Source organism: Rhinolophus sinicus, linkage group LG06 (assembly GCF_036562045.2).
Source record: "Rhinolophus sinicus isolate RSC01 linkage group LG06, ASM3656204v1, whole genome shotgun sequence".
NCBI lineage: Eukaryota > Metazoa > Chordata > Mammalia > Chiroptera > Rhinolophidae > Rhinolophus > Rhinolophus sinicus.
Window position 1 is genome coordinate 132,622,272 of NC_133756.1, and position 12,587 is coordinate 132,634,858.

General features: G+C 36.7%; 1 protein-coding gene across 4 annotated transcripts in view; it reads right to left on the minus strand.

Moving 5' to 3' along the window:
- The window catches only part of UEVLD (UEV and lactate/malate dehyrogenase domains), a 43,881-nt gene that overhangs the window by 21,383 nt on the left and 9,911 nt on the right, over nucleotides 1-12,587 (minus strand). For 2 of the 4 annotated variants that reach the window (XM_019714953.2, XM_074336113.1), the window contains exons 3-5: nucleotides 10,717-10,782; nucleotides 5,841-6,004; nucleotides 2,246-2,381 (exon numbers count right to left, since the gene is read on the minus strand). In XM_019714953.2, coding sequence (XP_019570512.2) covers nucleotides 2,246-2,381; nucleotides 5,841-6,004; nucleotides 10,717-10,782 — 366 coding nt within the window. The remainder of the gene's footprint in view (nucleotides 1-2,245; nucleotides 2,382-5,840; nucleotides 6,005-10,716; nucleotides 10,783-12,587) is intronic. The other 2 variants (XM_074336114.1, XM_019714958.2) reach the window with 2 other exon arrangements.

Here is a 12,587-nt window from a genome sequence, read left to right on the forward strand (position 1 = left end):
TGGTCCGGCTAGGTCTTATTTTGGGGGAAACATGGTAGTTCATAATAGGCACTCAAAAATACTTGTTGAACATACGAAATGCAAGAAAGACAGGAATCTCATATTAAATATTCTACTAAATAGAGGCTACTCTTTTTTTTTCTTTTTTTTAAGGAGGGCACAGCTCACAGTGGCCCATGCGGGGATCACCTTCAAAGTACTCCCCTTAGGAAGCTGTGCACTGATGCCAGGGCCTAGTCCACCCTTCAAAGCAATTTTGGAACTCTTTCTGGAATGGCCATCAGAGGCATCGTACCCTTGATGTCCTGAATGTCATCAAAATGTCTTCCTTTCAATATTTCCTTTATCTTCGGGTAAAGAAAGAATTCATTGGGGGGCCAGATCAGGTGAGTAGGAGTAGGGAGGGTGTTCCAGTACAGTTATTTGTTTACTAGCTAAAATCTCCCTCACAGACAGTGCCATGTGAGCTGGTGCATTGTTGTAATGCAAGAGCCGTGAACTGTTGGCAAGAAGTTCAGGTGGTCGAACTTTTTCATGCAGCCTTTTCAGCACTTCCAAATAGTAAACTTGGTTAACTGTCCAGTTGGTACAAATTCATAATGAATAATTCCCTTGATATCAAAAAAGGTTAGCAACACTGTTGCAACAAGTTCACGAACTTAATTGTCAGACCTCGTATCTTTTCAAACATTTATAAAATATTATTTAAGACCGTTACTGTAGGCAGAAAGAAGAGGGCCATGGGGAAAGAAGGGAGAGGAAGGAAAGGAGGAAGCGTGGGAGACAAAGGAAAGAGAGATGAGATCATTCTTAAGAAAAGATGCAGCTACAGCTAACTATAATAGATTATAATACTACCAGCATTGCGGGCAGGGAAAAAATCTCCACCCGCTGTGCCACCATGACAGTTCCAACAAGGCCAAGTATTAATAAGAACCAGGAAATCCCACTTCCCCACAGGAAGGAGTAGTCAGCAAAGACAGCTGGGACCCGCCCTGGGAACACCTGGGACACCACTCCTAAAACTTGAATATTCTGTGCCTTCATTTGAATAAAATCCTAAGCCTCTTTGTTCATCAGCACAGTTGCCCTCCTCCTGGCCTGCCCACGCCCATCATTTTGGGAGTGTATTCTTTTTCTTTACTTTAATAAATCCTCTGATTGCTTGGCTTTGTCTGTGTTGCTTATTAGGTACAGCCTCGAATTCCTTCCCATGACGTTCACCAAGAACCCCCATTCTCCGGTAACAAGACTAAAAAAATAGGATTTCTGTAATTCTGAAAAACATTGTGATTCTTACTACTCTGGTCTAAAATGTAAAGAAATATATAGCTCCTCACTAAATTTTATATGCATGGGTATTTTGCTTTATACTCAATGAGAAACACTGAGAATCAAAGATTTTTCTGGTCCAATATATTGAAATGAGGTGGGGCGGTTGGATGGCTCAGTTGGTTAGAGCACAAGCTCTGAACAACAGTGTTGCCGGTTTGATTCCCACATGGGCCAATGAACTGCGCCCTCCACAACTAGACTAAAAACAACAGCTTGAGCTTGGAGCTGGGCCACAAGTGGAAGACCAGTTGGTTCAGTGGTTAGAGCGCAGTGCTCACGCCACCAAGGTTGCTGGTTGGATTCCCACATGGGCCAGTGAGAAGCAATGGCTTGAGCTTGGAGCTGAGCTGCTGGTAGGCGGCCAGTTGGCTCAGTGGTTGGAGCACAGTGCTCATAACACCAAGTTCGCTGGTTTGAGTCCCACAAGGGCCAGTGAGCTGCGCCCTCTACAACTAGATTGAAAACATTGAAAATGACTTGAGTTGGAGCTGAGCTGCACCCCCCACAACTAGACTGAAAAAACGACTTGACATCCTGGAAAAACATAGTGTTCCCCAATATTCCCCAAATATTAAAAAAAAAAAAAAAAAGAAAAGAAATGAAGCAAAGCCCTATAATCATATAATGAAAAAATTTGGGACAATTACTATATATTGAGTGGTTTTGAACAAAACCCGAATTATTTTATCTGTCAGTATAAGAGTAATATTTTGCATTTTAAGAAACCATATTCATCGGAACTGTATGGTAGGTAATAGTTCATAAATGTATAGGAATTTATGATTCAACATAAATACGTGTGTATATATATACATATATATGTATATTTGTAAAAATCAGGTAACAGAGAGTAAAGGCTATTAGTGAGAAAGTATAAACTCATAACTCTCTGATTAACAAAAATACAAACCTTCCGTGATTTTTGCAATATAGGCCAGCAAGTCCACCTGCCGCGCCTCATCAGATGATGACAGAGAATACAGGGGAAGTTCCTCTTGAAACTTGGCAATCATTTCTTTAACTAATCCAACAATGACAGATTTAGGCTGCAGAATGCACACAAAGGGAAGAGTTATGTAAAAAATTTGCTAACAAATACTAACTACATTGTTAAGTATACATTGTTATAGAGGTAGCCAAAACAAAGTATTGCACTATACTCTCATTTTTTGAAAACTTCCATAGAAATCATGTGACACCTTCAACACCTTTAATACTTTTAACTGAAAAAATAAAGGGAGAAAAGCTACATATACATCTCCATAAAGTGGGAAAATAGCAGGAATGTGCTCATCTGCAGAGTACCTATGTTTGGGAATGATCTGTCTTTTTTTAACTTTTTATTTTGAAATAATTGCAGACTATAGAAAAGTTGCAAAAATAGTACACAGATTTTCCATATACTTTTCACATCACTTTTGCTTTCTTAGTCTCTTTCCCTCTAAATATTTTTCTGAACCAAGTGAGAGTAAATTGCAGATACGATACCTCTTCACCCCTAAAATACTGAGAAAGAGAGTGAAGAAATAACATGGCGTCACCACAGTCAAGCTGCTTAATTACTAAACTCAAGTAGACTCAGGTATGAGGAAACAATTCTATTCTTGTCTAAACTAGCTTGAGACCTTAAACTTTAGAACGTTCTGGTCCTGTGTCAATGCCTAGATATGTAGCAAACCTCCAGATAACCTCTGGTGACCCCCTGAAGGACTAAGGAAAGAATGTGCACTTATCCAGACCACTTAACATCCATTATGAAGACTGCCTGACAGCCATTACCCAGACAACCGGTCAGCTAGAAGATTACCATCTCAGACCAATCCAGAGACTAAGAATGCAGGCCTGATTCCTAAGAATGGAACTTTTTTTTTTTTTTTAAGAAGGGCGCAGCTCACAATGGCCCAAGCAGGGATCAAACTGGGCAAACTTGGTGTTATCAGCACCACACTCTAACCAACTGAGCTAACTGGCCACCCCAAGAATGGATTTAGTTTTTCTTTCTTCTTTAGAACACTCTGAGTATTGCCTAGTTGTGTTTCCAGTTTGCAAACCCTCTAAGACCCTTGAATAAATCTTAATCATTAATTTCTAGCCAAGGCCTCCAGATTCTTTTTGAGTCCATCTAATAACACTATAGTGTGTATTTCCAAAAAGGCAAAAACAAAATTAAACATTCTCCTATACAACCATTACCAAATAAGAAAATTAACATTGATAAAATATTATCTAGTCTGGTACCGTTTCTTTTCATTTAACTAGTTAAGCAACCCTAGTGAAGTTCACTTAATGTCACTGAGCTTCAGTGTTATCAGCAATATAATGTGAATAATAAATCTCAAGTGGCTACTATAAGAAACCAATGGGCTGATGCATGCAAACTATACACTGAGTGTAAAACAGATGGTTATTATTATTATTAGGAATATTTAGTAGTTTGTTCATTTTTAAAAGTCCTTGATTTCTCAGAGTCTGGGTATTTATAAATCACTATCACTATTTGTAAGTTAAGAGGAGGAGGCCAGTAGGATAAAAAACTCTTAACACCTTTAAAGATAAAGCAGATAACATAATGTGTGAGATTATAAAGTATAAGAAACTTTGGGGAGATGGTTATTGCGGCAAATTGGAAAGAGTGCTTGTGTAGGCACTCAAATTCATATTCAAAACAAAACAAAGTAAAACCAAACCACTGTGCTGTTCAAACAGAATTCTGTAGGCCTAATACAGCACGCTGATTCTCTTGGGGAAAATGTCTATAATCCTTGGCCTAGACAACCTTTAGATTCTTTCTAGCTCCAAAATTCTATATAATTACACTACATAATTATAATTCCAACTGCATGTGGAACTTCAAGTTACCATAGCACTTTTAAATAGGGCAATTTAAATAATGTAATGTCTTAAGACTAGTTTTAGCTTATAATAAAGAGGCTCAGAATAGTAACATGAAATCAATACTGTCTGAACTGAAATCAAACACAGACTCAACTATCTCTGAGTATTTATTAAACAAACAAACAAAACTATGAAAAGAGGGGCCAAAGGAAGCCAGAAGAAGAAAACAGGAAATATGAATTCCCACAAAAAGGCACAGATTTCAAAACACTGTTTGAGGATAATTTTTAAAAAAGAAAAGCAAGTAAAAAAGAAAGGTAAAATGGATAGAGATAAGCAGATAATTCAAAAAAAGAAGAAACATACGTGATAGATAAATATATGAAAATGATTTCAATTTCTCAACTAACCAAAGAACTAAACATTAAAATTAAGACATCGTTTTTTGTCCTTCAAATGGACAAATTTTTATCATGTTCCACTCATAACATTTAACTGACAATCTTATTTAAATCACCAAGTAATATAAATAATGCACAAGTTCAAAAAAGATCAATGTTTCCCCATCTAAACTCCACTACTGACAATTGTGTGAATCCTGTCTTTTAGTATTTGTTTTTCTTCTTTTAAAGGTTTTATATATATGAAAGATATAGAAAACCATAAAAACAAAGTAAAGTATCCACAATTGCACACCTTTTTATAGAATTTATATAAAATCAGAAGTGGTAATCCTAACGCCATCTGTTACTCCAACCTCACTTGACTCTGACATATATATCCCTGTCCTCCTGTTCTACAACTTTCTGGGTACCTATATTATAAATTATCCTTTCATGAAAGTTTTCATTTCTTTTAGAAATGAGAGTATATTCTACAACCTCTAAGTAAATGTGAAGAGATAAGCAAAGGTTTGTTTTCTTTTAATGATAATACCTTCTGTGAGAGCAGGGGTGCTCTGACACAGGTGCTCATCTACACTGCTTTCTACTGATGGTAGCCATGCAACATTTCGTCTACCTTTTGGAAGCCAATTTGGCGATATACAAGAATAGCCTTCAACACATTTACAACCTTTGATCCAATAATTCTACTCCTAAAGATTTACCATGCTCAATATAATGGTAGATGAAAAATGCAGAAAACAAAATTGCATAATGTGAGATCTATAAAACGAGTAAATTACAGTTACATACATCAACATGGGTAAATTTTAAAAACTTAATACTAAGTTAAAACAAAGCACATAACAAGATTATATACAGTATGATTCAATTTATGTAAAGGTCAAAAACAGGCAAAACTACAAATAAATACATATATTACATAAGACTCTTTAATAGGGAGTGACTGGGAAATAATGTCCAGTATCTTGCTAGTAGCTTTTCATGTACATCAACAAGCAGCAAACAACTATAAAAAGACAGGGAGCAAACAACACTTGGCTCCTAAGCCTGGAAGGAGCAGCTTCAGGCAGGCTGCTGTCATCAGGGTTCTGGGACTTGGGTGACCCCCAGGAGGGGCTGAATTTCAAATTACTTTTAAAGACCATATGAACAACATCGTTGAAAGAAAATTCAGTAACATATTTGTTACTTTGATCAACTAGGATCAAAGATAAATACTCAGACAAATAAGAACTTTTGAAAGAAAATCCAACTTGATCTTACATGGCTCCAGTTTTGGAGGTAGGGCAAGTATATTCTGCCTTGAGCGTCCACATGTTTTCCAACTGAGATTCCCATATTTGCAGTTGGCTTTAAGAAGCAAATGGGGGGAGCAAAAGGGTGAGAATCCAAAATCCACAAACGAATTGGTATGTTATATGTATTACCTATTTGAGACAAAATAAACACACTTCAAACAACAATAAAACATACACATTTACTTATGGCATAGCTAGGTAGCATTTTATAATAAGTCGTGTAGTCAAATTTATATAAAAAGGATTTATGTAAATCGAGGCCTATTTTCCCCATTTCATTTACATTCACATCGGAAATATGTTCCATCTAAAGCACCAGCATAACATTTGAGAAAATTTAATTAAGACAATGGCCAGCTCATCCAATTCAACTCAATAAATATTTATAGGACCTACTGTGTCAGGAGTTTGAGATACCCCATCTTCACTACGTAACCTTCTTTGCTCCACCCAAGCAGAGCTATTGTACCTTTCTTGAATGGTAGTGGACACTTCTATTTTTATACTTACTTCTTCTGCATGGAAATGATTTGCTTACAGGTCTGTTTCTCCTTTTACACTGTAAACGACTTCCCAAGAGAGGATTACGTATTATGTTTCTATATGCCCTGCACCAAGTATACTGCTGAACATTCTGGCTGCTCAACAAAAGTTTTATGTGAATAAGAATGACAGAGGTAATAAGCAAATGAAAAACAAATGAATGAGCAAAGACGAAGTTGCTCACTCATTGTAGGAACCATAACATACAAGCTAGATTCGATGCATAGAACTTAGAGCTGAAAATAACCTTAAGAGTTACCTTTGTCTAGTGGTTCTAATTAGTGTACTGAGATAGGAACTTGCGTGTACTCATGTGCTCTTCTGATGGTAACCACGTAAGTCATGCCAACCCAGAGTCAAACTCTGACTGCCTTGGTTGCCAGGAAGCCCCACGCTAAACCTAATATAAGTGCAAAAAACTAACCTTAAACTAGAAATCTGATTAATTACCTCAGTTGTTTTATTGTAGCTCCTGATACTTATTCTTGCTTTCAAAGTCTTACTGCATATGTTTTTCACTGTTCTTAAGAACACAGCTGCTCAAAAGCAAGAATGCCTAGGTTCAAGTCCCATTTCCACACATTACACACATAGCTCCTACCTCATAAGGCTGTTGTGAGGATGAAATTAGCTAACGTACGTAAAATGCATAGATCAGAATATGACATGGTAAGTACCATGAAGTGTTGGCAATTTTTGCAATTTCCCTCAAACCCATTTTGTAAATAGGCTAGGTATAAATAAAAAGTGTTCTTTTCCACTGTCGTACTAAGGAAAGCCTCCTTCCACTGAAAGCTACTTTTTTTCATCTTGCTTACTCCTCCCGTAAGCACAATGATACTCAGCCCTGTCTGCAAATTAGAAACATTTAAGGGACTTCACAACATACCAATATCCAGGCAACTACCTAAAATTTTCTGATTCGTTGGGATGGCCTCTGGACATAATTTTTTAAAAGCTTCCCATGTGATTCTAACGTGTAGCTGGGATTGAAAATCAGTATATTACAGAAATGTCTTTATACCTGGAGGGGTCTATTATTTTATATCAGCAGTTCTCAGAACCACATTCCTCTTCTACTTTTGTCTAACTATTAAAAACAATTTTTTTCATTGAGGTATGGCTACACAATAAGTCTAGTTAACATCTGTCACCACGCATAGTGTTTAAGTATTTACAATCAAGGTATAGGCATAGCTGTTGGTTGGTAGATAATTCCATGATTATAAAGTCATGCGATCATAGCACCACAAAGGGACCAGCAGCTACTGAGATGCACCATCACATTCTTCCAGAAGTTTCTCTGTCTAATTTCTAGTTTCTCTAGTTTCTCTAAGCCAGTGTTTTTCAAGTGTTGGTCACAAAAATGCATCACAAAATTAATAGAGGAGGTTGCAAACAATATATTTTAAAATGGAATTAAATAGAAAATAGAATGTATGACAGGTAGTATGGTATTTCAGTTATGCGCATATATGTGCGTGTGTACACATATACATACATACATATCTATTACCTATCTTTATAAAAGTATTTATTATTGTAGGGTCACAGTTAAAACATTGGAAAGCCACAATGCTAGGCCATGAAAATTTTTTTGTTTAATAACATAGCTGGAGTGGCAGTCCAAACCCCGATAGAGCCACTTTCTGTGTCAATCACTATACATTAAAGATAAGGAAAGAAATGTTTATTAAGGGTATTTTCCTGAGATCAGTGACCTGCTACCTCCATCAATGCCCCTTCCCAGCAGTATTCATGCATTTTAATAGCCTACGCCAGGCAAAGCACCTGGTGAGCCCGATTCCCTTGTCTCACTGGTAAGATGTCACTACTGGTGTTCTCTATTCTCTTCTTCCTTCTTTCCCATTCTTTTCTGTCAGCAATTGCCCTGCCTCCTACCCTGCCCATTTATCTTTCAGTAATTCATTAACCAAAGAGTCAGAACTCCTGGTAGAGTCCTCAGATTTAAAGTAACTATCTCATAAGAATTTAAGTTAGCTATAAAGTTTCTAAAGAATGGGTGGATGAGGAAAAAGTGTCATCAAGACCTTGATACAATCTTGGAGGGATGATATGAAATAGACCAGAAAAATCTCTGCAGGTAAACATAAGGAAGCAGCAACAGAAGATTCATATCGGAATAGGACTGAATGGGAGGTTAGATATATGCTTAACCTCATCCTGTCTAAATATTTTTAGAATGAGCATGTATTATTATAGTTATTATACTAACAACACGAATAACTAAAAGAAAGTAATACAGGCAGACAAACAATAATGGCCAACATTTATTAAGTACTTACCATGCCAGGCACTCTGCCAAGAGTTTTCCTTATAGTAGTAATTCACTCAATCCTCACAATTCTAGAGTTAGGCTCTATTATTGGCCCATTTTATAGACGAGAAAGATAATATATTCTGACCTTCTGATCAGCAGGAAATAACTAGTGTGCACCACACTGAGCTGATATAATTCTAGTCAAAATTAAAGAAAAGAAGTGCACTGCCAGTAAGAAGGTATTGTAGGCACCGTTACTACCTTGAAAGACCCCACATAAGAATCAATGACATAACTCCATGGCTCTGGGAGAGGCAGAGTGCCAATGAGGGGCATCTTACCAATGGTATTAAGAAAAATTTTATGCCTTCCTATTACCTCCCCCCACTGTTCTAGAAACTGAAATGAATGCTACTAAGCAAGGATTCATTCAAAGTCATAGGTTCCTCTGTTACTACGCAACTACCCTTGAAATTATTGCGGTGGGTAAGAATTGTGAAATCAATCAATCAATCCATCAGTCATTGGGGTGGGTTAGAATTCTCTCTCTTTCTAATATCTAACTATAATAAATGCACAATACAAGTAACAGGGAACAGGTATGAGCAAAGTTCTCCAGGCAGCCAGAAAACAGTCTGAGAACTTGGCATGGAAGGAAAATAAAAATCAACTCTTATGTCAACGATACATGAAAGTACGCGGGATCTTTTCAATAACATTACCGTGTTTCCCCGAAAATAAGACCTAGCCAGACCATTAGCTCTCGTCTTTTGGAGCAAAATTAACATAAGACCTGGTATTATTTTACTATAATACAAGACCAATAAAATAAGACCGAGTCTTATATTAAGTTTTGCTTCTAAAGACACATTAGAGCTGATGGTCCAGCTAGGTCTTATTTTCAGGGAAACACGGTAGTGTAAAAGCAAGGTGTTACTTCATATTGAATTTATAGATTGCATATATAATATATACTTTGATGCCCACTGTCTGAAAACACACCTAAGATTAGAAGTGTTGAAGAAACTGAGAAGCCAAAATTTTTGTCTATAATTACTCATCTTCTATGTCTCTTTATCCTATATTTATGTTTAACTACTAGGAAGCTGTATAGGTGACTAATAAAGTACTTATTACATGTTAAAAAAAAATGAATTCTATAAGCACAGCACTGTATATTAGTGATTTTGGAAGTTATCCCTCCTGGGATTATTTGTATTTTAAAAGAACAATGATTTAATGGTGGAATTTCAGGCTCCACTTCAGAAAAACATACTGTAACCAACGCTTCACTGGTGTCCTTCAAACCACTCTATAAAAGCAATCTCCTGTGATACGTATCTGAAAGGTCAGCCCTGCTGGACATGGAGGAAGTAGGTCTGGACAAATAGGAAGAGTTACGTACGGAAAAGTTAGTGATTTTTTTTTTCTCTTGGGGCAAACACTTAACTATTTTGGTGACCTGTCAGGTCACTGAGACTGTGTTGCTTCCTCTGAGCTTTAATAACCCCTGTGTTTTAAATTTTTCCTGTTGTGAGTTTGAAGTTCCAACCCGATACCAGATTTATGGTCTTAGGTAAATCACTTGACTAGGCTTAGACTCAGTTAGACTCAGTTTCACCTACAGAATGGGGATAATACTACATCACATAGTGGGAAAGAGAGAGGCACAAAACATTGACGTAATGGAGAAAAAGGTGGGGATCCCTGCCATCTGCTACAGAAAAGAGAGATAACGCTCCACCAGAGCAGGCCTATGTCTGTCTTACTCTCCTCTGTATCCCAGCACCCAGCAGAGTAGTGGGCACATAGTTATCACTCAATATTTACATAACTGAATGTGTTGATATTAATCTAGGCCGTCCCAGATTGGGACAATCTGCTATACACAATAAGGTTCTGTAGAGATCACACACATGTCAAAGCACTGAGAATGTTAGGGCACTGAACAAAGGTTAAGTTCTTCTTAAACTGCTCTTTTAGAAAATTCCCACAATTTCTCAACTTCCACACTTACCCTGATACATCACAGGAATAGTACCAGTGACATTTAGCAGGTCTTTCTGGGAACTGTCTTTGAAAACTGGAAGAAAAAAAAAAGCCACAGAATGTGCAATCAGCAATAGGAAGAACAGTATTAAAGTAGGGTTGCCAGGAGTCAGAGGCGACTCAATGGCACCTAACACACACACACACACACACACACACACACACACACACACACAGAAACACACATAACGTCTACACGTCTACATACCATCAGCTAGGAATCAGTAAAATGTTGACAAGGGGAAATTACTAGATGTTGTTTTCTTAGAAAGCAGAGAGGATAGTTGAAAGAACACAGGACTTTGACACTGAAATCCCAACTTCTAGGCCAATCTTCCCCACTTAGAAGCATGTGACTTTTTGTTAATTTCTTTGACCTTCGTTTTCATCGATTATAAAATAAAGTTAGTGAGACTGCATTATAAAGTTGTCACAAAGATCAAATGAGATAATGTGAAAGGCCTTAATAAGAAGAATTATAAAATGTGGAGACTTATTAAATAATTGTCACATGTAACAAATCACTTTCAGAAATCAGATTATAACTTTTATAATCAGAAAAGAAAATGTTAGCGGTATTTTTTAAAGTGACCTCTTAGAAAGATCAGTAATTATCTTCTTTGGTTTTTCTAATTTCATTATTCTCAACTTTTTTTTCAACTTTCACATCCCTGAAATTTCAACGTACTCATCAATAACTGGGACACATTGTGGAGAATTAATGCCCTAATCTCTGAACTGAATACAGAAAACACTACCTCTGGCTTCAAACTATCATACTGCCTTAGAATGTAGTCCTTTTAGTACCTCAGTAGCTATACTATCTAGGCAGGAAGAGAAAATGCCAAATAGACTTGATGACCTATTAGGATGGGAAAAGAGGAAACTAGGCCTGACAAAACTCAAGGCTAAGAGTGTCCATAAGTACAAATGTTTACCTTGAACTATATGAGTGAAAGGTAACAATGAGTGAAGGGGTCACTCCAAGGCAAAAATTAAAATGGAAAGAGGTGTGGAACAGGGATTGTTACTCAGGGATACAGAATAACCTAGAAAAGTGGTAGAGAAACCACAGGTGTAAATGCTTATTGTCAAATCATATTATTCAAAAACCCAAAACAGAAGTGATTATAATGTGTGACTATCATAGTCTTCAATAATAAAATATACATTGACAATATAAATCCTACAGCTTGAAGGTGTAATGGCACCATAGCTCACTTTCTCTAGACAGGCTATGATGAAGGAAGACACTGTAAAAGGACAAGCAGTATTCAAGCAAAAGGCAAGATAGATATGGGTACAAACCCCAACTCCATCCCTAACTAGCTATGTGTATCTTGAACAATTTATTTCAACTCTCTGAGCCTTGGTCTCTTTATTTGAAAAATAAAGATGATAATACTTACCTCACTGCTTTGGTTGTAAAAAAAAATATGCCAGATAACACAGATAAAACATTTGGAAGCATATCTGGCATTCATTAAATAGTATTAATAGCTGTTACAGCCCCATCCCAGGCAACAAGGTGCCAATCAAAAGAGGCCAGTCACAGATGGACCAGAACTGATCATTTCTTCCACATATAAAATTAGCTATATTTTGAGGAGTTATTTGAAGTATTTTTAGTCCTAAGAAATACTTCAAATAACTCCTCAAAATTTCTAATATATAAATCCAAATTAGATACATTTTCTTAACCCCAACTAATTCAAATATAAAACACACATGTAGAAAAAGAAGTTTTTCAAAACTGTATTTTGACTAATTCGTGGGTCCTGGAATTAATTTAGTGAATCTCAATCAGCATTTGTTTTTAAATGGAATGTAATAGAATAG